This window comes from Panthera pardus, unplaced genomic scaffold, assembly GCF_024362965.1.
Source record: "Panthera pardus isolate Hobbes unplaced genomic scaffold, ASM2436296v1 HiC_scaffold_16, whole genome shotgun sequence".
Taxonomy (NCBI): domain Eukaryota; kingdom Metazoa; phylum Chordata; class Mammalia; order Carnivora; family Felidae; genus Panthera; species Panthera pardus.
Genome location: NW_026526721.1, coordinates 86,380,112 through 86,408,026, shown reverse-complemented (window position 1 = coordinate 86,408,026; position 27,915 = coordinate 86,380,112). Strand labels below are relative to the sequence as shown.

At 42.2% G+C, this 27,915-nt stretch overlaps 1 protein-coding gene across 1 annotated transcript in view; it reads left to right on the top strand.

Annotated features, from left to right (window-relative positions):
- USP13 (ubiquitin specific peptidase 13) overlaps positions 1-27,915 on the top strand; it is a 119,374-nt gene that overhangs the window by 45,978 nt on the left and 45,481 nt on the right. The window contains exons 5-10 of the mRNA XM_019463242.2: positions 4,095-4,237; positions 5,872-6,056; positions 13,001-13,095; positions 14,665-14,852; positions 19,534-19,605; positions 20,220-20,313. Of these exons, the coding sequence (XP_019318787.1) occupies positions 4,095-4,237; positions 5,872-6,056; positions 13,001-13,095; positions 14,665-14,852; positions 19,534-19,605; positions 20,220-20,313 (777 nt within the window). The remainder of the gene's footprint in view (positions 1-4,094; positions 4,238-5,871; positions 6,057-13,000; positions 13,096-14,664; positions 14,853-19,533; positions 19,606-20,219; positions 20,314-27,915) is intronic.

Here is a 27,915-nt window from a genome sequence, read left to right as displayed (position 1 = left end):
AGAATTAAGAAATACTTAAAAAGAATTTTAAAAAAGGGGAGAGGGAGGATTATTTGGAAGTTGGGGTGGAGAGATTGAAGGAAACACCTGTATTTATCTGATGGGATAAATAATAGTAATCCTAAATAATAGGATTTATTTATATAATAGTATTTATTTATTGATTTATTTAAACCTAGTTCCTGTATTTTCTTTTTATGCTTCTGCTACATATTCGGTGTTTGATATTCTCTTTTTAAGCTTTTAAATTACAAACATTATTGAGCTCAAAATCACCCAACCAGATGACTCTTGCTTCATCTTTTGAGCTTCTCAGCACAGAAAACATTGCGTTTAAGATAGGAACTCCTTGGATGGTCCCGGACAGTTAAACCACCTCTCAGTGATGCAGAGTTCACAGACACATAGCATTTGAAGCTCAGTAGGGATCTTACAGCCTGAAATCCAATGCCACATTTTAGATATCAGGAACTCAAGCAGTGGTGTGCTTGTAAATATTTAGCAACCAGCTCCCTGGGGGAAAAGCCCTGCTTTGTAGTGTTTGATGATTTCCATGGTGTAAATATTCCCACCATGGCTGATTTCAGGCTAACATGTCTCTGAATGCAGTGTTGAAAAGAGAACGCGCAGTAGCACACCATTATACAGAATTTCCACTAGTCACGTAACGTAGATGTAAATAACCTCAAGAGCACACAGAAGATCGGAAGTTATAGTAGAACAGGAAGTGAAGAGTTTTGAATATTTGTTACCTTTTAAAAATGTATTTTACTTAATTGTAAGTTTTTGTAATTTAATTACAAAACTAATGGCTGTGCTTAACAACCATCTTGCAGAATTTCTTAAAATTTAACAATCAATTTTGTAAGCCAGTTTGAGTCAGTTCCAGAACACTACTGAATTTCAAGCCTATGGAGACCCGGGATGGAGCCAGGACTAGTATCACGTTCTTTCTCTTCACTGTGGACAACAAATCCAGGGAACCAGAGACAGATAATTCATAGTATAATTACAGGATAATGGATTCTGATCTTCAGCTGTGATCCATACAAAGGGTCACTAAGTGATTTCAGATGATACTCTGAAAACACTAGATCAGTGTTTTATAGTGGCCCAGAAGTTTAAGGAAATTTTGTTGAATGTCACCAAGAAGTGTATTCAAAGAAAAGAGAGAATATTATAGTCAAATCTTGGTCAACATTATTGTGCATTGCAAACCAGAGCACTTTAAAAAGATCTAATGGGGTGGAGAAGATTCAGAGGAGGACAGGGAAGGGATTGAGGTAGTCGTTGAAGCAACAAAGAGATTGTAATAACAGACCAGACTAAAAAGATTCGGATGTGTGCTTAGAAGTGCTAAGGCAGCACAGAAGTGTTAAGGCAGTCCAAACCCATAGAATCAGGAAGGGGGTTTATGGTGTCCTCAGCCCTGTTTTCTAGGGTCATTCCTGGAATGAAGTGGGAGATGAATTTTGATAATTGAAAGAAAAGACTAATTGTATATATAAAAGTGTTTGTAGTGAGAGATGAATGGGAATATCTCTTAAATTTTTTCTTTAATGTTTATTTTTGAGAGAGAGAGAGACAGAGAAAGACAGAGAGAGACAGAGCATGAGGGGGGGAGGGGCAGAGAGAGAGGGAGACACAGAATCTGAAGCAGGCTCCAGGCTCCGAGCTGTCAGCACAGAGCCCAATGCGGGGTTTGAACTCACGAACCGTGAGACCATGACCTGAGCCAAAGTCCGACGCTTAACTGACACAGCCACCAGGTGCCCCAGGAATATCTCTTTAATAGGTTTAGATATATTTATGGGTGCCTAACATGTAATGGAGTATAAGCTTTTTTTTAAAAAAAATGTTTATTTATTTTTTTATTTTATTTTATTTTATTTTTTTTTTAAATTTTTTTTTTTAACGTTTTATTTTATTTTTGAGACAGAGAGAGACAGAGCATGAACGGGGGAGGAGCAGAGAGAGAGGGAAACACAGAATCTGAAACAGGCTCCAGGCTCTGAGCTGTCAGCACAGAGCCCGATGCGGGGCTCGAACTCACAGACCGTGAGATCATGACCTGAGCTGAAGTCGGACGCTTAACCGACCAAGCCACCCAGGCGCCCCAAAAAAATGTTTATTTATTTTGAGAGAGAGAGAGAATGAGAGTGAGAGAGAGAGCAAGCCCATATGAGCCAGGGAGGGGCAGAGAGAGAGGGAGAGAATCCCAAGCAGGCTCCATGCTGTCAGCACAGAGCCTGATGTGAGACTCGATCTCAGGAACTGTGAGCCGAAATCAAGAGTTGGACGCTTAACCAACTGAGCCACCCAGGCGCCCCCGGGGTATGAGTTTTTTTGAAGGCAGAGACCTCTTCCTTATTCCTGACTGTGTCATCACTAGTTAGTACCTTGCAGTTTTATGCCACAGAAGGATAGGATTTGATGTTCACAGCAGACCGCTCTGGCTGCTATGCAGAAGAGGGGCAGGAGTAGGAGAAAGGAAACTGCAAGGAGGCTGCTGTGTAGCCGTCTGGGTGAGCTGTCTTAGTGGCTGGGACAAGATGAGTGTGGTTGAAGTTGAGAAGAGGAAGGTTCCAAATAGAGTTTGCACGTAGGAGTGATAGGAATTGCTCATGGTTTGGGTGGGGGTGGATGGCAGCTGAGGGAACTTCCTTCCTTGCCTCTTAATGAATTCTAGGGCCACCCAGGGGAAAATACTCTGCATGAAGTTCAGCTAATTGTGTGGGATCTTAGTGATGTAGAATACAAACCTAAATTGAAAAAAAAACCATTAAAACCATTCAGTGGCTTTTATTATATTCAGAGTTGGGCATCCATCGCCACTATCTCATTGTAGAATATTTTCATTAGCCCGCAGCCATCACCCCTCAACCTGTCTTCCCTCCCAGCCTCTGGCAATTACTAATCTACTTTCTGTCTCTGTGGAACTGCCTGTTCTGGACGTTTCATATAAATGGAATCATACGATGTACATAGTTCTTTGTGGCTGGCCTTTTTTAGACCTTACATATATTTTCAAGATTCACTCATGTTGTAGCATGTATCAGGACTTCATTCTTTTTCATTGTTGAATTTCCGTTGTGTAGACATATGATATTTTATTTATCCACTTATCATTAACAGACATTTGGGTTGTTTCTGCTTTTTGGATGTTATAAATAATACTTCTGTGACATATGTGTACAATAGTCTTTGTATGGGTACATATTTTCATTTATCTAGAATACATACCTAGGAGTTGAATGCTAGGTTATATGGTAACTCTGTTTAACCATCTGATGCCTAGGTATATTCAACCATTTGAGGAGCTGCCAAACTGTTTGCCAAAGTGGCTGTACCATTTTACATTCCCACCAGAATATGTTTTTAAAGACAGCTAGAGATAGTTTTTATAGCATTAAGTAAATGGCAAATGTGGTGATAAGGCATATGTCCAGGATCATAACGGTTTGGGAGAAAGCAGAGAATTTGCATCCCCTTCCCTTGTGGTCAGTTGGTGCCAAGCTGGACATCACAGATTTGCTCATGATGTCGACTGATCTGGCACAGAGACACCTAGGCCTGTCCCCATCCAGGGTCACATTTGCACCAGATTAAGAAATGGAGCCGTGCTGCTTGCATTCCATTCAAATGCCCTTGACCACATGCCATTGTGTGATGAGTTGAGGATATTGGATATCTGGGTGTATATTTGTTAGGAGGAAAACACACCAGTTGGGTAAATCCTAGGCATTCCTGTAGCTAATGTCACTCTTGTAAATTGTTTGCCATATACTTTTCACTCAGCTTGCTAAGAAACCGTTAAATCTGACTCTTGTGCTTGGGTTTACAAACTGGATTTGGTTTCTTGCTATCTTGTGTCATTATCAATAATATTGCACACGCCAGGTTAGGGATTAAACCTAGCTAGATTCATGGAGAAAGTGCTGGAATTAGCTAACTAGGATCTTGCTTTTATGGCAACTGCTGTTTGAATTTTCTTGGATTAGCCTGTATTTATTAATAAAGTTTTAAATTTGTTTTCTAGAAGTTGATGTTCTCTCAAACTGTTTTTACATATGATACCTGGGTTTGTCTTACAGGTAACAATTGCTTGTGATGCAGTTCTCAGCTCAAAATCTCCATATAGAAAGCAGGACCCAGACACATGGGAAAATGAATTGCCAGTATCCAAATATGCCAATAACCTTACCCAGTTGGACAATGGAGTCAGGATTCCTCCAAGGTGAGCATCAGCTAGTGAAATGGAACTTTACCCCTTAAAACTGGGCAAAGGAATATTTACTTTTCTACCTTTTCTCTGAATTAGCAGTTACACATATTTTTACCAGATGCCTTTGATTAAAAATAAGCTCAAAATTCTTTCCAAAAATATCTTTACCTTTGTGGATTCTGAACATGTCGAGCCCATACCCCTGAGCCCATCCCACCCCTAGGTTTCCAGTGGCAGGTACCTGCAACTCTTTGCTTGAGGGCTTTCTCTGGCTGCTTGAGGCTAGGTAGGCCTGGCCATGTGTCAGTTAGAAATGCCACAGAGTTGGGGCACCTGGATGGCTCAGATTGTTAAGCATCCGACTTCGGCTCAGGTCATGATCTTGTGGTTTGTGGGTATGAGCCCCATGTCAGGCTCTGTGCTGACAGCTCAGAGCCTAGAGCCTGCTTTGGATTCTGTGTCTCCCTGTCTCTCTGCCCCTCCCCTGCTCATGCTCTGTCTCTGTCTCTCTCAAAAATGAACATTAAAAAAAATTAAAAAAATTAAAAAGAAATGCCACGGAGTTAATGTTCCTTCCTATCCTCCTGGAACAGCCCTCAAACCCTCAACCGGTGGCTGTGGAGTGGATGGATAAATACCCTGGACCCTTACCCCTTGAGTGGGCCTATCTCCTGGAGTTCCCCAACTGGACTGAGCCCCAGTTGCCCATGATGGTCATCTTGTTGACATGCCTGGACTGACTTCCTGACCTTTCCAGTCTTATGTTCTTACAGTGCTTCTTGGGATCACCTCCTAAACAGGCTATTTACATTCAGATCTTTGTTTCAGAGTCTGCTTCTAGGGGACCCCAACTTATAAAAGTCTTTGGTTGTCTCATTTTTGGCTGGAATGTTCTTTGGTCTACATTAGCATCTCCTATCAGGTCTGTTGTGTTTCAGAGGCAGGTACTCGAGACAAAGAGTGGATGGATTAGGAGGGTGTCTAGTCTTGTTGAATCCTGCCTGTACTGAATTCCCATTCTGTGTGGTCTTAGGGGAAGACAGACTGCTTCTGGGCCTCAGTTTCTCCCTTTGACAATGGGGCTGGTAATACTGATTCGGAAGGGTGTTTATTAGAATTAGGTGATCAGACTTCTGGAGAATTAGGTGATCAAACTTCTGGAAGGTACCTAGCACATACCCGACACTTAACCTTCAGTGAAGTTGACATTCTTTCTACTTAATACAGATTTACTGTGTAGTAGCATTTGTTTAAACTAGTTTTACTAAGTGTGGCTAATGCTTTAGAACTTTATATGTTTATATACATGGGATCCTTAGTATCTTAGATTTACATATTATTTATTAGTGTCCCTCACGTCGGAATTTTAAGGAAATGACCTCCCCTCCCAACCTCAGGTTCTATGTCAGTTTTCTAAGGTAAAAGCCATTGTGGAGGCAGACAGGGTACTGATTGGTCCTGCTGCTCTGAGAGGGGTGACATTAATATTTTGAAGGGAGAAAAGGAGGAAAGAAGCACTGGTTTCTGTTGTCCACTGACCGTTTCCTGTGACCCCCAGCTTGAGACACTCTGTTTTCTTAGATGTTAATTTTCTAACTATGCTCTGAGTTCTGGCCATACCAACTGCTCTTCAATGACTTTTTCAGTGGTTGGAAGTGTGCCAGGTGTGACCTTCGGGAAAACCTCTGGTTGAATCTGACCGATGGCTCCGTGCTGTGTGGGAAATGGTTCTTCGACAGCTCCGGGGGCAATGGCCACGCGCTGGAGCATTACAGAGACATGGGCTACCCTCTGGCTGTGAAACTGGGAACCATCACTCCTGACGGGGCAGGTGAGTGTGCCTTTACTGACCTGGGGAACTTGCAGTGGCTCCGTCTGCATTTAACCAGTGCCTTCATTCCCAGGGTGGAGGGTGGAGGGTGGAGGCCATGACACAGCTCACGTTTGAATCTTGATTCTGCTTCGTACTAGCTGTGAGGTCTTGGGCAAGTTTTCAAATACTTCTCAGCTTCAAGTTCCTCATCTTGAGGATGATCAGGGCATCTCCCTCATAGGGGAGGGAGGCTAATGTGTATAAAGTATTTAGCCCAGTTCATACAGTAAGGCCTTAATAAAAGTTAGTTGCTACTGTTCACTCTTATTATTATCTTTTTGTATATCTCTTGGTTAAGAGGACAGGGGTAGGAACCAAGACCTGTGAAGTGAACAGGGATAATCAAATCACAGTAGTGGGAAGCCCTAGAATTCATTAGGGGTTAGTATCGTTTCAGGAACAAATGGGTTCATTATGGAGAAGAGGGGTTTTAAAGGCTGTTGTGTGACAGCAGCTGGCAGCAAAGGGTTGGATTTGGTTCCTGCTTGTACTGTCAGCTTCAGAGTTGGCTGTCTTTATGCTCTCACACTGTATGCTCTCAAGTGTTACTTTTTGGCCACGTTTGTTTAGTTAATTCCATCTACCATTTTGTGATGGAAAAGGGAAATCATATCAGGATCAATAACAAGAAACTTAAATACTGAGCAATGGCCATAAGAATCCATCATGTAAGTGTCATTGAAAACGTTTACTAAGCATAGATCTGGACCAACAGCTAGGTCAGTCTTCTTCATCTTTCCAAGCTTTAGTCTCTGTTTCTTCTTCATTTTAAGGTAAGATGATTTTTTTAAGAGACTTACAAAGACATTTGTCTTTTCTTCTGTTCTCTTTCTAGGACTGAGTTAGCCTGCTTCAGAGTTAATTGGTTAGAGTGTGTTCACCAAATGTGGCATACTTCTTGTCTACCATGCCTTTTCCATCAAACAGGTTTTGTTTTTCATTTGTTTTTTAATTGAGGGCTGACAGTTTAGTCATGTCAAGACCTTTTGATTCACATTTTGGATTATTTTCCTGCTTCCACAGTTAGTGGACTAATGTTTAACTCATTAGAGATAAGTAGCTGCAAAAGTCCCAATTCCTGGTCCCAAACCTTCATCCCGCAAATGGATAAACCTCTCCACAAGCCAGGTTGAATCCTAAGAGTTCTAGGATCTGAAGAAGAAATTCAGGACGTGAAGTTGGGTTGGGGGTTACAGCAAGTTTTTTACAGGTCTTCCCTATGTTGAATGACTGCTGTATGAGGCAACCATCATTGTCCTTTTAGGGGGCTACAGAGGGAAGGGTTTATAATGTAGGAATTCTAATGGGAAAAATTGCAAGGGGAGAATAATTTGGATGTGTCTTCTTTCTTTGTTGTTTTTTGTAGTGCTTTGATAAGACCAGTTATTAGAAGTCCAGTTCTCGGAACAACCTAAGACTACAGCTATTTGTATACATGGCTTAGTTCTCAAATTTCAGTTGTTTGAGGGCAGAGCTCTGTCTTACTCATCTTTGGGTTCTGTATGAAATCTTACGCATGGTATGCCCAAATACTTTTGTTAAATAAACCAACTGGTATGTAAGTATTTAAATAATTAAATTCTATTTAAATGTATGCAAATAATAAAGGCAGGGGTTAATTCTGTTCTCTGTGCATCTTTAATTTTCCAGAAGCCTTTTTTCCAGCATGACACTTACTTTCAAACTATGATTTAGAGTACATCTAAAGCTGTTTTCCTTACAGCTTGAGGAAGGAATGTTTTATATTTGCCCCTTGATTATACAAGAAGCAGATATTTAGTGTAACATATTTAGAAAACAGAAAAGCTTAGAGAAGTAAATAAAAATTACTAGTAATACCATTTGGCAAATCACTTCTAACAATTTGGGTATTTCCTTTTAGTTTTTTTCCATGTTTTAAGGCCTTGATAAATTCTTTCTTTAAGATTTTTTAATTAACATTTTTAAAAATTTTATCTATTTGGGAGAGAGCACGAGTGCACAAGTCGGGGAGAGGCAGAGAGAGAGGGAAGAGAGAGAGAATTCCAAGTAGGCTCAGTGCTGTCAGTGCAGAGCCAGATGCGGGGCTCACGCTCATGAACTGTGAGATCATGACCTGAGCCAAGATCAAGAGTTAGAAGCTTAACTGACTCAGCCACCCAGGTGCCCCAAGGCCTTGATCAATTCTTACACAACATTCAACAGCACCCTCAACCCCTGCCCCACATTTTTACAAAAATGGAATCATAGTGTATAAAATTTTATTCCTTATTTTCCTCTATTTAACATTAAATATGTATGTATTCCATGTTATTAAATATTCTTCAATAAATGTTCTATGATAGTTCCATTAATTATTTCACTATTCTCCTATGAGTTGTTACAATTTTTTTGCTATTCTGATGAGTATCCTTACATATATGGAAATCTTTGGATGTTTGTCTAATGATATATTTAGGATAAATTCTTAGGGACAAGGATTGATCCTTTTACATTTTCAATTGCTGAATTTCTTTTAAACAGTCATAGTAATTTACTTCTCAGCAGTGTATGAGAATACTCATTTTAGCCAATCTTTGACAACTTTCAGTATTCACAATTTCTTTTAAATGTTTATTTATTTTTGAGAGAGAGAGAGCAAGCAGGAGAGGGGCAGACAGAGAGGAGGACAGAGGATCCCAAGCAGGCTCTGCGCTGACAGCTGAGAGCCTGTCATGGGGCTTGAACTCATGAACCGTGAGATCGTGACCTGAGCTGAAGTCAGACGCTTAACCAACTGAGCCACCCAGGTGCCCCAAGTATTCACAACTTTTAAAAACCTTTGCTAATCTTGTATCTTGTTTTCTTTTGCATTACTAGTAAGGCTAAACATTTTTTCATAGTAATTTTGGCCATTTGTAGTTCTATTTGTGAATTTTGTTGGTTGATTTTCTAGTAGTGTATGTGTAGGTGTTCCTTACTTGTTTAAAAAAACTCTTTAGCTACTAAGAATATTAATTCATTATCTGCCATAGTTAAGTGCTGTTTTTGGTTTTGTTTCGTTTGTTTTTTTAAAATGTTTGAGAGAGAATGCGTGCCTGCACATGCAAGTGGTGGAGGGGCAGAGAGAGAGAGAGAGAGAGAGAGAGAGAGAGAGAATTCCAAGCAGGCTCTGTGCTGTCAGCACAGAGCCCTACTTGGGACTCAGTGTCACTAACTGGGAGATGATGACCTGGGCCCAAATCAAGAGTTAGACACTTAACTGACTGAGGCACATGGGTTCCCCTGTTTTTTTTCATAGAGGAGGGACAACTTTCAGGGTTTTTCCTCTCATGTAATTGAGAACATTTGAATAAGTACTTCTGTTTCTATCATAGAAGGCATGACAACCAGCGATGTAGATCATATAGCTTGTGATGAGGGTTCTTGAATTGATTCACCTGCAATAATGTTCACTTTTTGAAGAAAGATCAGGGTTTGATTTCTGCTTGCCTTATGCAGTGTTGCACAATGATTATTTTTAGTCTAATTATCATATTAGTTTACGGATGTATCAATTTTATTTTAGTTTCTTTTAAGTCTGTTTAATAGATTGCTAACCATAACTCACTTATTTTAAAGTCAAATAAGTTAATGAAAACATACCTGAAGTTTGCCTTAATGTCTGATGATGAGCCTTGTGGACATTGAGGCCTAGGAGGGTATGGTGCCCCCTGTCTAGGGTGGCCATCTCCTGGTGAAGGTACCACTGCCAAGGGTCCCATTTCCATATTCGCTGGGTTCACCCAGGCTAATTCAACTCACAAGAAAGTGTTTATTTTTTAGTTTATAGTGAGAACCACAACTGCCTGTAAGTGGGATGTTTATGTTGGCTTGACCAGTACATTCCTTCCCTGTGGGGAGCTGACTTATATTTAGAATATTGCTTAGTGCACATGGAATCCAAGCATGTTGTGGACTCAAGTATTTAATGGCAATGTGATCTGATCATCTGGTTTCCTTCTCCCCAATAAGGATATACCTGTTCAGTGAGAAACTCCTACTCACCTTGAGGTCACAACTTAGAATTAGTTCTTCCAAGAAGCCTGGACCATGCAGGCTAGGCCATTGTGGTGGCATGGGTAATAAAAATGGGCCCCGTATTAAATTCCATTCTGGGTTTCCATGGGTACAGCGACAAACCAAGAAAACAGATCACCATACAAACAAACAAATAAAAAACTTTCCTCTATGGGAGGAGACATTGATTTGGCAAAGCAAGGATAAGGTTCTTGGTAGGAAGGGACTGAGGAAGGACAGAGGCAGGAGAGGGTGTTTTGTTCTTCTATTGTGAAACTAGTTTACTTAAGAAGAAGCTATAATGCCTTGGTGGCTGCAGGAGAAGCTTCTGGAGATGCCCACAGCAGCTGTGAAATAGCCTGTCCCACCAACCCCTGTGCCAACTCAGTACATCTCAAGATGGTCTTTCCTGAGTCCATTTCACATTTTTTTTTCTATGACTACATGTCACATGTCATTTATAAATTCTTCATGATTGCCAAAAGGGTCACAGTTCCTTTTTAGATTTCTTATATGTTACTCACAGAACTGTTTTTATCATTGTGGTAAAAAATAACTATCATGTCTGACCAAATCATGTCACATCTTTGGAGCAGTTAATGACTGGAGGTAGGAAACATTAATTTCTCATTATGGCATGAGCCTAAAAAGAACTATAGAGTGCTGTGTGGTGTTCACTTATTTCAAAATCCTAAGCCAATGCCATCAGTTCAGTTCTGGCAATTTCATTATTTTCTAATAAAGTTCAAATAATTAGAGTCTTAAACTCTTTAAGTCTTCAAAACTGTTTCATTAGTTAATAATAACCAAAGTGAAAGTGCCTAGGGAATGTCATTTTCACCTCCCAGCTAGTATTTGAGTGGTATTTTTTTGTTACTTGCCATAGATTAAAAAATATTATTTATATATTTGTTTCAAATTATTAGTTTAAAGATTTTTGTTGGTGTTTTTAGTATTTAAACTTTTGGGGAAGTATTTTTTTGTTTGTTTGTTTGTTTCTTTTGAGGGGGATGTTTTTCTTGATTGGGCTGGGGATTTTGTCCTTTGTTTTGCTTTTGAGAACACGGAGTTGTACTAAAGAAAGAATATAAATGAAGGCTGCCTACCTACAAGTTAAAATGGGTCCCTAGAGGAAGAGGAATAGCAGAGAAAGCTATACAACATTTAATCTATTAATAATAAAAAGACTGAATTCCTTTGGTGGCCATGAGTCTCCACATGGGTCAGAAGGTTACCATAGTTTCTGTGTGTGTGTGTGTGTGTGTGTGTGTGTGTGTGTGTGTGTGTGTGTGTGTATTTATTTATTCTCCCTGTGATGTTCCAAAGAGGAGGAACCTCTTTGGACAGTCTATCTTTTCCTGTCCTAGAGAATGCTATCTTTTTAAAAAAATTTTTTTAATGTTTGTTTATTTTTGAGATAGGGACAGAGCACGAGTGGGGGAGGGAAAGAGAGAGGGAGACACAGAATCCAAAGCAGGCTCCAGGCTCTGAGCTGTCAGCACAGAGCCTGACATGGGACTCGAACCCATGAACCGTGACATCATGGCCTGAGCCGAAGTTGGATGCTTAAATGACTGAGCCACCCAGGCACCCCAAGAAATTGTGATTTTTGACTCTTCATTCCTGTTAAGGGCTTGCGATGATGCTTCACCAAGTCTCTGAGTCTCCTGAGAGATCTAAGGAAATAGAATGGCACAGAGAAAAAAGTACTGGGGGGGGGGGGGGGTCAGGATTCCTGGGTTCTGAGCCGCCTGTGGGGTTTGAGGCCAATTATTTAACCATATGAGCCTCTTTTCCTCACCTGCAAAATGGGCCTGAAGATATCTGTTCCCTCTCCCACAATTGCACTGCTGTGTTAGGACACCGAAGACAGTAGTTTGGAAAGCTTTGGGGGTTATTTGCCAAGAAGGCCAAGATGCTAATCCCTCAGGCTCTGGTGCCCAGGGACCGGGCCTGGGGTGGCTGGAACCTCCTGAGTTACCCTGCTGTGCCACATGCATCCTCATTTTCTGTGTGTGCTATGAGGTGGACGCATTTGGGAAGTACTGAACAGTTTTCACTAAATCACTCACCAGCCATGTGGGGTGTGGACACTAACATTGGAAAGAAGGGATGAAGGGGCAGGTGGGAGGTGGAAGTTGGTGAGCTGGTAGGTCTGAGACCATAGAGGATTCCACAGGCAGAATTTTGTTTTGTTTTGGACTTAAAACCTCACCCCAGCCATTCAGCTGCTCCCCAGGGCCTGTGCGTTCCCTTTGTTCCCTCCCAGCCTCCCCCTGCTGTGGCAATCAATTGTTAGGCATTTACATCTGTTTAATTTCAATTATTTTAACTTTAGATGCTGCTTTTTAATTTTTTTGTTTCAGAAATCCTTTTTTTATTTTATCATTTTTTAATTAATTTTTTAATGTTTGTTTATTTTTGAGAGAGAGACAGAGAGCGAGTGGGGGAGGGGCAGAGAGAGGGGGAGATGGAAAAATATGAAGCAGGCTTCAGGCTCTGAGCTATCAGCACAGAGCCCCATGCGGGCTCGAACTCACGAACTGTGAGATCGTGACCTGAGCTGAAGTCGGACACTTAACTGACTGAGCCACCCAGGTGCCCCAGAAATCCTTTTTAAAAAATTACTTCCTGAAATGTCAAAAGACTTGATATATGTCAAAAGACTTGATATATGGGAATAATTACAAAATCTATCTCTTTATTATGTGCCTTGTTTATCATCTTTCCTTTCTCCACTTGAGTGTAAACTCAGGAGGGGTTTCTCTTGACTTTATTCATTGATATGTCCAAGCCTGGTGCATAGAGGGAGCTCAATAAATATATGTTGAATATTGAACAACTTGGTTAAAAATCTCATTCCTTGTTTTCTCCTCACCCTCTAGATGTTTATTCTTTTCAAGAAGAGGAACCTGTTTTGGATCCTCATTTGGCCAAGCACTTAGCGCATTTTGGAATTGATATGCTTCATATGCACGGGGTAAGAAGGTCGACTTTGTCTGTGCTCCCTCCTTGCAGGGAGGGAACCATTTGGTTTATTTAATATGTAATTCCTGTAACAGGAATCTTGCTTCTATAGGTTTTCGGTTTTAATGTGTGCATTTACTTCTTGGATTTAATTCATTAGCATTTTCTTTTGGTTACCAGCTTAGAATATTTTTTTAATGGTATAATAAAAGTGGCACCTCCTCAAGTACCATTTGTTTTAGTTGGAGTTTACTTGCAAAATTTCTGTCTCCTCTGATGGAGAGTTGCATGAATCACTCCTTGTTCACTGAAGCGAGAAGGTACGGGAAGATGACCTTTAAAATGATCTGTGACCGACATCACTTTAATTAATTTCAGGAAGGGAAGCAGAGCTCGGGGGTGGAAAGAACAAGCCAACATACTGTTGATGGGAAAAGCTTTGCTTCATTTAATATTGTGTTTTCTAGCCGATATCATGCCTATGTAATGTTTGTCCCTGTGAGGAGCTGTTTGAGTGTGCGTGCTCTGTTGTGGCCCTTTCTTCCCAGCCTGCCTCCCTGTCCTCGGGCTCTCCTCCCCTGTCTCCTCATCCTCATTCATGTCACCTTCTAGTTTACGTTCTGTGCTCTTCTTAAACCCCCCTCTTATTTCAGGGCACTCCTAAGGCACATGATTTTCCTTCACTTTCCTCTCCAGCTTTCTTGCCTTTCTGTTTGCAGTATTGTGTTGTCTCTTCCCTTGAAGTCACTCCACTTGCTTCTTTCTTTCAGTTCCTATTTGCATTTCTTCCTCCTCTTATCTCCTTTCCTCAGTCTCTTTCATTTAAAAATTTTTTAAGTTTATTTATTTTTGAGAGAGAGAGAGCATGAGCATGGGTGCGGGAGGGGGAGAGAGAGAGGGAGAGAGAGAGAATCCCAAGCAGGCTCAGCAGTGTCAGCACGGAGCCTGATACGGAGCTTGAACTCATGAACTGTGAGATTATGACCTGAGCTGAAATCAAGAGTCAGACGCTTAACTGACTGAGCCACTCAGGTGCCTCCCTCTTTCATTTTTTAATCTTTTAAAGATGTGTTTCTTTTTTACTGTGGAGAGACGTACATAACATAAAATTTACCATTTTAACCGTTTTTTTTTTTTTTTTTTTTTTTTTTTTTAACGTTTATTCATTTTTGAGAGAGAGAGAGAGACAGAGCATGAACGGGGGAGGGTCAGAGAGAGAGGGAGACACAGAATCCGAAACAGGCTCCAGGCTCTGCGCGGTCAGCACAGAGCCCGACGTGGGACTCGAACTCACGGACAGCGAGATCATGACCTGAGCTGAAGTCGGCTGCCCAACCGACTGAGCCATCCAGGCGCCCCCCCCATTTTAACCGTTTTTAAGCACGTGGTTCTGTGGCATTGAGCGTGTTGACATTTTTGTGCAGCTATTACTACCTCAGTCTCTTTAATTAGGTTATTTTTCTGCTTAGCTGGAGGAATAAAGGGACAGAAACATCCACTGCTGTTAGAAATAATTCTTGGGACATGATCTTTGGGTGATAATTACAAGTAAGGTTGGTTTCCTTCATTGACTTTGCCCCAGACAGAGAACGGGCTTCGAGACAATGACATCAAGCCGCGTGTCAGCGAGTGGGAAGTGATCCAGGAGACGGGGACGAAGCTGAAGCCCATGTATGGCCCCGGGTACACGGGTCTCAAGAACCTGGGCAACAGCTGCTATCTCAGTTCGGTCATGCAGGCCATCTTCAGCATCCCAGAATTCCAGAGAGCGTAAGTGTCCCCTTGCAGACCTGTGCGCACAGCGCTGCCCTTCGTCCACTCCACGTCCAGTCCACTCCATGTCCAGTCCACTCAGCATGTGCCGGGGACCCTGTCTTCCTCAGCTGCAGGACATTTCACCACATCCTCGTGGTGTGACTTCTTGCACTGAAGCTGGGTGAGAACACTTGTCAAGTGTGATGGGAATCAGGTGAGATTAGGAGAGCTTTGTAACTGAGAAACTCACAGGGGTTTGTCATATTAATAATGGCTTCCATTTTTAGACCATCAATCACCCTCTATGCCAAGAAAATATTAATCATCAATCTTCATGGAAGCCTGCCACATTCCTTCCTATAGATGCTCTAGGAGAGATTCAGTGATCGGTTTGATCAGTGTTGCCCTCCTGGTGAGTGGAGTTTCTTGGCGGATTTAAGCTTTTCGTTTTTTTGCTACTCAGAATGTGGTTCACAGACTGGCACTGGTCCTTGGACTGCTGGATAGGGATCTGTGATAACTATGGAAATTGAGTGAGGATTTAGAAGTTTTTGTAGCAATTTGACATTGTCATGCTTTATGAGAGGTGTTTCATTTTTTTCTTTTATTATATTTTTTAAAGGAGTCACCTGTATGAGTTGAAATAAAACAGCTGGCCCTTCACCATAGATAATTGGGAGGCACTGATGTAGGGTGCTTCCTAACTGTGTGTGTATGGGGCTGCCTTCTTCCTCCCACATGGAGGGGGAGAGCAGCTGTGTCTGTGGCCCTTTTCTTCCCTAGGCTGGGCTTAGATGGGTCGCTGCACAGACTGGGAGTGTGGCTGTGCACTCGTGGGCAGCCACTGCCTAAAGTTTAGAACATTATCTTTGGGGTGCCTGGGTGACTCAGTTCCTTAAGCATCTGACTTTGGCTGAGGTCATGATGTCATAGCTCGTGAGTTCAAGCCCCACATTGGGCTCTCAGTGCACAGAGCCTATTTTGGATCGTCTAACTCCCACTCCCCCCCACCAAATAATTAAACATTATAAAAATTAAAGAAAAAGAAAATTATCTCTAGTGTATTCCAGAGCGGGTAGGTTTCTACCATGGTTCAAGTATGGAAGAGGACACATGTGCTTACAGATGGAGGGGTAGGCAGCACACTAGGAACAGCACAGGGCAATTTTTTACTCACGTAGAGTTGAAATGCTAATTGCTTTAATGGTGGTTAATCAAAAGTATATCAAATATCCTTTTCTTTCCTCTCTTGGTATTTGAATTCTCATTCCTCTTGCTGTTTTCTGGCTTTGGAAATTTGTGGTTAGTTTGCATGTCTAGTTTTCCTTTTCACATCCAGCCAATGAGGAGTGGTTCTGCTCTGCTCAGCAGTGTGTTGGGTGCAGGGGTTCAGTGGTAAACAAAAGGACACGGTGCCTGGCCCCACTTGGGCAAACAGACACTGAATAAATAAATGATCAGAAGAGCAGCTGCATGGTTATAAACATAGTAAGTTCCACGGAGGAAAAGGGGAAGAGGTGATCAGGGAGGATCTCTTTGAAGAAAGGACATGCAAAGGGGCACACACCTTGACCCATATGCAGGAGGAGTGGGGCGGAGGGTTTTAGAGGAAGAGCAAGTTTGAAGCTCTGAGATGGGAAAACCTTTTCAAAGTTATGTATCACACGTCGTATTATTTTCACAAATTTTTGCCATTGTCTCCTACTTGTATTGTTATTTGGGGGCAGTATAACTTCGTCTTATGTGTCTCATGGTCCAGGATTTTTAAAAAAAATATTAAAGGAAAGACCTTATGGTAGGTGTTGTATAATCACTATTTCTTTTAAACTAGAATGGAGGAAACTTGTGTTCTTTGGTTACAAAATCCAACATTTTCAGTGCTTTATAGTCTATAGTTTTTGAAAATGCTTTCTACCCTCCAAAGTTTGATGAACGGTTTTATCTTTCTGATTTTTTTTTTCTTTAATGAAAAAATGTACCTCACATCTGTGTTTTGGATTTAAGATTCAAATCTCTCAGCTCAGTGTTGTTTCAAGAGTTTTAGAATTTGATATTACTGAATATTTAATTTTCTGATTTCTGCACATTTACTGTATATATTTGAACATGAGCAATCTATTCATACTCATCCTCAGTCTGCTCATTCTTTTACCAAGTGTCAGTTGATTGAAATACTTGCTTTTCTGACTCCTTTCTCCCCAGCGGGACTAACTCAGTGGGGTTAGATTCAGGGGACAGTGTCTCCATTTTGTAAGTAGAAAGAGTGTCTCACAGAGAGATTAAATGCCTTACGTACAACCACAGTGTAATTTAGAAATGTCAGCCTGACTCCTTGATACTCTTTCTGCCACCAGAACCCAGTTTACATTTCAGAATACTTCTGATGAGGATCCAGTCTAAGTAACCTGGTGTAGTGTACAAACTGAATGAGAGCTAAGATGGATTATCAGATAGCAAAACTGTTTTTCCTTTGAGAACTGCTAGATTGCAAACTAAAGGTATAATATGTATTTTAAAAAGTATCCAGAGTGTTTTAACTTAATTTTGTTGTAAATGAAGAATATTTCTCGTCGATTAGAAAAGTAATATAAATTACTAGCAAAATGGGCTTTTCTGACATCACAGATTTGCCACCTTTAATTTTTTATTCTTCTCCATCAATCTTGCCTGAAAGCATAAGCCTTTTCACTAATGTTCATCTTCATATCATGTTCGAGATATGATAAAGACTGGTTTGTAGGAGAGCTGATGAATTCATCATGTTGTGTTTTAACAATTCCTCAGTACAGTCTCTGGCTGTGGACAGTTTTGTTCCAAAGTTTGGTTGATCTCTTATTTGGCTCTTGGTTGACTGAAAATTTCTAGATGGAATTGTTGCCCTAGTGACACATCCAAAAACCATCTGAATGGGACTGTCCCAGAGAAGTGGGCTCTGTTAATTTTGGCATAAGTACATAATATGGGGAATAAATTCTGAGTTTGTAGACAGCAGGTGCCTACAAGTGTCCAGTAGTTGGGGGATCTGATTAGAAGTCATTGCTGACTATTATTTGTCATGGTTCTCTGCTAGGGCTTTATTATAGTAATGCCTTTTATGTTGGTTTGTAGGTAGTCAGTTATGGAAATTGGTTATACGGTTACACAATATAAATGTATTCAACACTTTTTTAAATTAAAAATGTTTTTATTTGAGAGAGAGAGAGAGCATGATTGAGGGATTGGGATAGGGAAAGGGAGAGAGAGAATCCTAAAGAGGCTGCATGCTGGGTGTGGAGCCTGATGCGGGGTGGATCCCATCACCCTGGGATCATGACCTGAGGAAAACCAAGAGTCAGATGCCCAATCAACTGAGCCACCTAGGCGCCCCCCACAAATATTTTATGAGTGCCTTTTACATGTCAGATGCTATTCTAGTTCTGGAGATGCAGTGATTCAGATCATGTATCTGCCTTCATGGAGATTATACTCTCGTATATAATCTCTAGAGAGATGATAAACAGGGAGATAAATAAATTATAGAATTGCAAATACTGAAGCATGCCAAGAAGAAAGTCAGCCAGGGTCAGGTGATAGGGAATTAGGAGGGGTGGAGAGGTGCCTTTTAAACAGACCTGAGATGGAGCAAGGGTCTGTGGAGAGAACATTCCGGGAAAGAGAGCAGATGGCATGACCTTGAAGCAGGTGTGAGCTTGGCATGTCCTGGCAAAGAAGGGCATGTGGCTGGTGTGTTGTGGTCTAGGGGAGAGGGATGGGAATGAGGTCAGAGAAGTGGGCAGAGCAGAGTGCATGAAGTGCCAGTGAAAGGGATCTGCTTCTAGATTCTTCTTTCTAGAGCTTTCACACTCAGAGAGTTAAAGCTTGAAAATGGAAAGATGAACAGCACAGAACAGAGGGTATGAAATAGGAAGTGAACTTGAGAAGTGAATGATTGTATAGTGAGATTAGCTGTGGGTGGTGGAAGTTGGCGCTGCTCTGTCAATGTAAACTGGTCAGAAGGACGGGTTGGGGACTGCTCAAGGGATCACAGATAGGGCAGGTACTTCCAGGAAACTGGTTCAGAGCATAGGTTTGGAGCCAGGCTGCCTGGGTGCACTCTGGGCTTCATCACTCCTTCCTTGGGTGACTTTGGAAGCATCCTGATTTCTTATCTCTCCAATGGGTAACAATAACCATCCCTTCCTCATATGGTTTTCATGAAGACCCAACCAGGTTATATAGAGACCCCTTAAGGGATAGTAGTTGTTACTCCTGTCATCATCATTATTCATCTTGATATGATTGGGATAATTTCCAGCCTTACCATTCGTTTTTGAGATGGCAGTTGTGATGGCATTAGCCGGTGGTTTCTGACTCTGGCTACATGTTATAGTCATTTGGGGGACTTTGAAAAGATTGCAAAGCCCAAGCCTCAGTCTCAGGCAACAACATCAGAACGTCTGGGAGTGACCCTGGCTTTGGTATTTTTTTGAGAAACTTTTTAGGTGATTCTAACTTGCACCCAGGGTTGAGACCCACTGATAGAAGCACAATGGAAGGCCATGAAGATAGCTGTAAAGGTAAGATTTCAGGAAAAGTTTTCTTTGGGTGGATGAGTTAACTTTGATAGAAAGACAAGAAGGTCTTAGCTAGGATGGCAGCTTATTTTATTTCTGTTCATTCACTTCCTACGTTTTGACTCTCCCTTCTCATTTTCTAGGTATGTGGGAAATCTTCCAAGAATATTTGACTACTCTCCTTTAGATCCAACACAGGATTTCAACACACAGATGTAAGTGCTGATTAAAAGGTATCTAAAGTTTTTTTTAGAAAATTATCCAGTAAGTGTTCTTAGTGGTTATTGCTGGGTTGCAGAATTAAAGGCAATTCTCTTTTCTTTTTTCTTTTCTGTATTTTTAAAAGTGTTATAAAATGAGCGTGTGTTACTTTTAGAAGAAGAAAGATATTAATAGTTATTTATAAAGGACTGAGGCTAGTTTAAAAATGACATCGGTATCAAGAAGAATGAAATAAATAAGTTAGTGTTTAAAGTTTTTAAGATTTATTTATTTTGAGAGAGAGTGAGAACAGGGGAGGGTCAGAAAGAGAGGGGGAGAGAGAGAGAGAGAGAGAGAGAGAGAGAGAGAGAGAGAGAGAGAAAATCCCAAGGAGACTCTCAGCACAGAGCTGGACATGGGACTGGAACTCACAAACTGTGAAATCATGACCTGAGCCAAAATCAAGAGTCGGAAGCTTAACTGACTGAGCCACCCAAGCCGCCTTAAATAAGTTATTTTTGAGTAACCAAGATAAAATGTTCCAGCTAAAAGCATTCATAGATAATGTTAATATCTCTATGGGAAAACAACAATGATGTTTTTGTTTTTCTTTGTCCCTCCTGTCCAGGACTAAGTTAGGACACGGCCTTCTCTCAGGCCAGTATTCAAAGCCTCCAGTGAAATCTGAACTCATTGAACAGGTGATGAAGGAAGAACACAAGGTATGTGTCCCAGTGTTTGCCACATTGATATGCAGGTAGGAGGGGACTTAATCAGCTAAAATACGGATTTCCTATGTTTTGGCAATTGGTGGCTGTAAATTTAGGAAGGTATTAGAATAGCTATTTCATTTTGGAGTCTAGGGTGTCTTTGTGCTCTTAAAAGTTGTGGTAAGAAATAGCTAGGGTTGGTGTTTCTAGTCATAGTTGCTTTATGGATTTTATGTGCGTGCCATTGTCACTGGTTTTCAGAACAGTGTTCTTTGTAAGATAGAGCTGAGATGGAAGGAATAAACCTGATACAAATATACAAACATTTTCTCCTTGGGCAGCATAATCTTGGCCCTTATAATGTCTTTTTTCTCCTAGGCCTCAACTTTGTTTGCTAGGATTTCTCAAGAAGCTGGTTGTTAAAAAGCAACACACACATTCCTATTCCACCTCCTCTTCCACCCTGCTCCCACCTTCAGAGTTGGGAATTCTGAATTTCTGGGGAGGGGTGGGTGGTTCTTGTTTTTGGTAAGCTCCTAGCAGATTTGTAAACCACACTCAGATATGAGAGACTCAGTTGGCCATTCAGTCACTGTTTATTGATAGAATAAATGCAAGATGCACCCCGTCTCCTAATAGGGAGACTTGCGTTTCCATGTGCCTACAGAATGGGCTACTGACCCCTCCCTGGGTGGTTCTGTTGCTCAACTCCAGAGGACACTGCTCACAACCTGGTCTTTTTGAGAGGTGCCCTTGAAATTCTGCAGTACACAGCTTACACAGCTGCGTTTGGCAGCCCGGCTCGTGGTGCTGCATATGGCCTGAATGGAGTGCGTGCCCCTTTTCTCTACCACCTGCTCTGCCCTCAGAGTGCTCTGTTTTGACTTAGTGGGCAAATCTGTTTCTCAAGTGTTGACCTCTGTGTTCCCACCTTCAGTCGGTCATCCTTAACAAGACTGACAGCAGGAATTCAAAGTGAATAAACGCTTGTTCATAACAAAGCTGGCTAGTTGGGGAAGTGGAGAAGCTGGGAGAAGGGAGATTATGAAGGGAGCATTTAGAGGTGGTGTTTGGAGGTGGGGAGAAGGAAGGGACTTAAGAGGGTGGAGAGGGAAATAGATACTCCGAATGGCCGGGCTGGGAGATCAGAGTGGTGTGGGGGCAGGGAGATGCGTTGGTATCCACTATGGCGAGATAACGAGTCTTTCATCCATCCAAGACTGGAAGGCCCTCATCTGGGACACAGCTGAAGGGATGGTTTGGATGTGGGGCTGGAGTATGGGGGTTATTCAGGCTTCTTCCACCTCTGAGCTCCCATGAATCCTTGAAGAGGTGATGGTGAAAACAGCTGGGCCCAGCATTTTGTTTTCATCACATTTTATCCTGGGTTTTCATCCACACTATGTCACTTTGTGGGACACTTTTGGGTCAGAGCCCACCTTCCTTGGTGGAGGAGAAGGAGACTGGATTGGGACTCGGGGACTCTGGCTTCCTTTCCTGGCTCTGCAAGGAGCTGTGAGATCATGGGCTAGTCACGCAAGCTTCCAACCCCAGCGGTCAAATGGCAGAATTGGTGTGGGTGGTGGTTGTGACTGTTGCAGGTGTGAAGGTTGTCTCTCCAGTGTAAATAAAATCTGTGTGTATTCCTGCCTGGTGTTGTGCTTTTGGAGTCTCTTCATTTGAGAAAATATAGAATAAAAATCATCAACTTAGTAATATTTGCAAGTAAAGTTTGGTTTGGTTAATATTACAATGTCCTTTTACATTAGAAAAAAAGTAGTTCTTATATGAGTAAGGCATGTATTTATTCAAATTCTATGAATAGTGACTGCTTGGGGCCCTTGCCCCCTCCTCACTGTTGGGTTTAGTGACTGTGGTGCAGTAGCTCTGTGATCTCCAGGGTCTGTAGCCTACAAGTGGGAACCCCAGCTTTGTCTGGCCCAACATGGGTAACCCAGCATTTGGGCCATATTTGGCCTGTAGGTGTGTTTCCTTGGCCCACACATAAACACCTGAATTTCCAGCTTCTCTTAAACACTAAGACCCTGTGGCGATTCCAGGCCCATGATAGCAGATGGCTGGAGCTGAGTAGCAGCCCTCCCTTCAAACAGGACACACAGTCCCCAGCTGGCTCCAGTCCCTTTGTGATTCGTGACTTGGCCAGTATGCTGTTGCATTTGAGTGTGTGACCTTTAATCTAGATGATCTGTGAAATCCTTTCCTGCTCCAAGGTACCGTGATCTAATGGTCTTAGAGAAAGGATCCTGAATGTGACCAGTAGTACAATGTGCATCTTGGGAGTGTGGGGAAGACCATCTAGCTGGGTGGGATACAAGTGAGCCTTTGGTTCAGAGATCACCAGGGTCTCTTTAACATTCAAAAGGAGCTTGAGTTGACCATACAATCTGTGGCCCTGGGGGAATCAGTTTTAAGCTGCTGTTTGAACAGACAAGTGATTCATAGTAAAATCTCCATTTCCCCTCCCAGTGGAGGGAATTGCTTTCTGAGGCATCAGGATTTTCACTGGCAGTTGGTTTCAGAGAAACCAGTTTGTGAGACTCTTCTCTGAGGTGTCAGGAGCCCTTTGGTGAGGTGGCCTTGTCCCAGGCCTGTGGCTTTTGTGATTTGTAATGTGCCTGAAATGCCCTAAGAGAAGAAAGAAGGTGTGCTAAAGCAAAGGGGATGGATTACAAGAGGAATGTGTTGTGGAAGGGAGAGAGCATGAGAGAGAAGTCAGAGCCACCATGTGGTGGGAAGGCCTTTTTACACGGCCACCACCACCAGCAATACGAATCGCTAAGATTGCATAGTGCTGAGGAAAGGCCTGGCTCTTCCTGTATGTTCGCTAATGCACAGAAACCTTGCCTAAAGTTACACAGTCAGTGAGTGGCAGAGCTGGGATTTACACCAGGCAGGCTGGCCCCTGAGTCTGCATTTGACCCCTACATTATTCTGCATCCCTGATAGTTGTTCTGGCTTTGCTTCAGGCTTTCCAGTGCCCCAGTGTGTGGATGGTGTAGGTGGATGACAACAGGGGGTCCTTAAAGTTTGCAGAATTGCCAGGTGGCCCAGCAACTTGTGTTTCTCAATACCTCTGTCTTACATCTTGGGTCCTTTCTAGGCTACATGCTTCCTAGTTTTAAGTTGGTCTTCTGTAGACCAAGGCAAAATCTAGTTTTTATGTACACATGCTTAATGCACATTTTCATCTATAAAAAGATTTGCTGTATTTGTTTTGGGCAATGCCATTTCTACATGAATTTGTTGAATTGATTTTTAAAATTAAATTGCATCTGCTGTAGATAAAACCTCCTCACTTTTATAAAAGGACGCTTTTTCTTCTTCAAAAAATACTCCTGATTTTATGCATTCTAAGACCATGCTTTCACACATTTTAATGCTGAATAACTCTAATTTATTTCTTCTTCTGAAGATAACATGTTTTAAACAATTCTGTATTTTAAACAAACTGCATTTCTTACATGACAATTCATTTGATTTCCCCTCTAAAAAAATACTTGATGAGGAATTACCGGTCTTCGTTTTTGATCACCATGAGATTACCAGTGTTCTGCTTTGAGGTGATGTAGTTTTACTCCCAAGCATAAGAACTTTATTTTCGCTAACCTCCATTTTTCTCGGCGGGGAAAATGTAACATTTCTAACTCACTTTTTGAAATATGAAAAATAGCTTGGGGAAAGCCCTCTGTTCCTTTCTCTTTGGAGATTTGGGGTTTGAATCTGGGTTAGGAACTACTGGCCCAAGGTTTATGGTTTAAGATTAATAAAAGTTTAGGGGCGCCTGGGTGGTTCAGTCAGTTGAGCATCCGACTTCAGCTCAGGTCACGATCTCGCGGTCCATGAGTTCGAGCCCCGCGTTGGGCTCTGGGCTGATGGCTCAGAGCCTGGAGCCTGCTTCCGGTTCTGTGTCTCCCTCTCTCTCTGCCCCTCCCCCGTTCATGCTCTGTCTCTCTCTGTCTCAAAAATAAATAAAAAACGTTAAAAAAATTTTTAAAAAAAAGATTAATAAAAGTTTAAATGAACAGATGCCATACACGTGTACTGAGGACAGGCTGAGATGCACCTAGCTTTCTTTTTATTCCTGTGGTCTTACAATGTAAATATCCATACGGGTGTTGCTCTAATGTGATACAAAGCCCCACTCTTCCTGTGTGTTTATTAATTAAAGCTTTAGGCTCAGCAGAATGTGAGTGGAGAGTATCTGGCTGCTTTCTTGGTACAGAGTTAAACAGAAAGCCCTGTATAAGTAAGCATGTGGGAAAGATTCTGAACACTGTAGTCCTCTCGCTAATTTTAGCTGATCTGTTTTGCAATTGCTGATGGAGAAAGTAAGTACAGTATCCTATAAATATGACAGGTTCCTTAGGTGGTTGCTATTTTGGAGACTCCTGGGGCTCCCTCTTAATAAAGTTAGTTGTTGAGACTAGCCATTGCTTCAGGTGTTTTAAGAGCTGGCTCATGGTGAGAGTGTATGCTTCCTGAAGGCAGGTCTGACTCTTGGTCAGGTCTGGTCACTCCCTCTCATCTTGTGTGGTGATAGACCCATAGGGGACACTGGGATGATGTCAGTGACGCACTGCCAACTAAGAGATGTGGTTTCTGTGACTTCGTTCTTTGATTCTTATTTTGGTTTTTTGGTTTCTTTTAACTAACTGCCTTATCCAGAGCCTGGTCTTAAAAAAAATTTTTTTTTTCTTTAAATTTGCAAATATGCACACAAGTAGCATTGTGTAGCTTTAGCAATCACCATTCTGCCAGTCTGGTTTCAGCAGTCCCCCTTGAGCTCAACTTTTCCTCCCTGTTCTCTTCCTCTTTCCTCCCCTTCCTCTCCCTTCTCTTCCCCGCAGGATTTTAACACAAAACCCAAGCATCCTCCTTTTCTACCTGTACATGTTCAGTATGCAACTGTGACTAGAATGCCTTCCCCCCCCCAATAAAAATCATGTTAAAAGTTGTTTAAAGTGTTAGTAGCACAGTAACAAAATTCACAACCATTCCTTAGTATCATCTAATATGCAGTCCATGCCCAGAGTTTCCCCTGCAGTATCAAAGATGACTTTTACAAATCCCCCTCCCTTTTTTTCTGCAAGCTATTGATTTATGGAAGGAGCTGAATCATCTGCCCCAGGATTGCTTTAAAGATTGTTGCCTTTTTCAGCTTGTGTTCCTGATAAGCTGGAAGCTAGATCTGGAAGATTTTGGACTATGCTAGATATGAAGGGAACATACTAATAGTTGAGTATAGGAATTAGTAAGACTTCCATCTGAAATCAGATAGATAAGGTGTGGGGCATGGGCACAGGCAGACAGGCCAGCTGATGACCAAGACATTAACTGTGGAGTTCAGCTAGTTTTAACTAAGATGCTTGAACCCGGTAAAAGCCAGGAGCTGGTCTGCAGTGTGACGTGGAGAGGAAGAGATAGCGTCTCTCTGGTTAGGAAGCTTCTTCAAATAACTTTTCAATGGTAAACAAGCTATAGCTTGACAGAGGATCGAACAAAGGATTAAGAAAGGTCAGTCCAGGGAAAACAAATGAAATGGGCACAGAAAGAGAAGAGGTGTGGGGGTGGGTAATGAATGAGGCTGGGCCACGGCCCAGTGCGGGGCTGAGGTGCTGGGGTTCTCACCACAGTCCCTGTTGAAACTTCTCCTCCCAGTTGTATGACCACACAGTGAATGGCACAGAGCAGCAGCCAGCTTTTCTGAATTTACTGACTTGTTGAACTTTCCAAGGCAGCTGCTTTGATGGGGACTGGCAGCCACATCGGGTTGAAGTGCAGCTTGCAGGAAGAAATGTCATCAGCAGCAGGCAGTGAGTGCGTGTGTATGTGAATGCCTAAAGATAAATGCTCAATGTGAAAAGGCTCATTCCGTGTGGTGCCTCTGCACTGCCAAGAGCAGAGGAATAGTTGATGGACTGGCCTGGAATGTTGACTCCAGAAGTGTGTGGGTTTGAAGAGGGCTCAGTCAGAGTCCAAGGCATACTGTTTTCCTTTTTTCAGCAACTGGTGAGATGGACTCAGGGCCATCAGAGATGAGAGCTAGTAATTATTACTAGCAGTATTAAAACATGGGATAGGGGTGCTGGGTGGCTCAGCTGGTTGAGTGTCTGACTCTTGATCTTGGCTCAGGTCATGATCTCATGGTTCCTGAGTTTGAGCCCCATGTCGGGCTGTGTGCTGATGATGCACAGAGGATGTTTTGGATTCTGTCTCTCCTACTCCTCTCTGCCCCTCCTCTGCTTGTTCACTCTCTACAAAAAAAAAAAAAAAAAAAAAAAAAAAAAAAGACCTGGGATAAAGAGAGAGACAGACACACACAGGGAGACAGACAGTGAGATAGCAAGTAGCTGACTTCTGTAGCTGTGTGATCCTGGGCCAGTTACTTAATACTTCTCTGCTTCAGTTTCCTCATCTGTCAAGTGGAGAAAATCATCATCATTATCATCACCTCATCAGGTTAGGTGAGTTAAGCAAGATACATGTATAAAGTAGTTAGAACTACGCCTGACATCTAGTAAGTATTTATCCAAGTACCTAGAACAATGGCTGACATGTTATAGCACTCAGTAAATTTCTGTTAAATGAATGAATAAATGTTAGCCGTGATGCAAGGCATTATTTTTGTGTGCTTGTGTTGGGTGACACCATGTGGTAGACAGGCATCAAGCAGTGTGAGTGAAGAGAGTTACGCTTGTTACATCGTCCCCGGGAGGTCTTTATACAGGTAGTAACATTAATTATCAGGTGTAAATTGGTCTTCATCTAGCACTGGAAGCACATCTGACGCCACGCATGTGTGTAAGCTGGTCATTTATGTACAGTTTCCAGGTCCTCAGATGCCCAAATGCTCCCACTTTGGAGAATTCTCCTTTAAGAGCTGCTGGCGCTGTTGTGGGTCTTCTGCAGTGTCCCTCAGCATTTGTTACAGACACGTGTGTTGTCTTTCATTTCCCCATGGTCTCTCAGCTCTTGGAAGGTGGAATCCCCAGTAGTGCTCTGCGTGATGTAGGTGATTAGTAAATACTGGATGACAGGGTTAGGTCACATATATATTCAACAAGATAGGAAAAATCACCAGAGTTTTATTAGAAACGTTGCTTTTAGGAAATATGTGTTGGGGAGAATTTACACGTAGAGCCACTATGGGACTGCAGGGAGATGGGTACGAGAGTTTTCCCATCCCCCGTTGCATCTGATTGTGTGATCGTGCACACCTAACATGGTCCCTGGACCCTAGGCATTGACCTGGATGTCCAGGAGATCTCATAGAAGTGTGAAACGTGGCCTCCACCTGCTAAAGCCTGCAATGAGGCCGAGGAGGTGGGCCAGAGCAGACTGGAAGTTACAGGAAGTGGGAGGCACGCTGTGCTGTGTACTCAGTGATGGCCCGCCCAGGGACCACGTTCCCTGGACTGCAGAGGGGAACGTGGCCCAGAAGCTGAGCAAGTGGAGGTTTTTTTTTTTTTCAATATATGAAATTTATTGTCAAATTGGTTTCCATACAACACCCAGTGCTCATCCCAAAAGGTGCCCTCCTCAATACCCATCACCCACCCTCCCCTCCCTCCCACCCCCATCAACCCTCAGTTT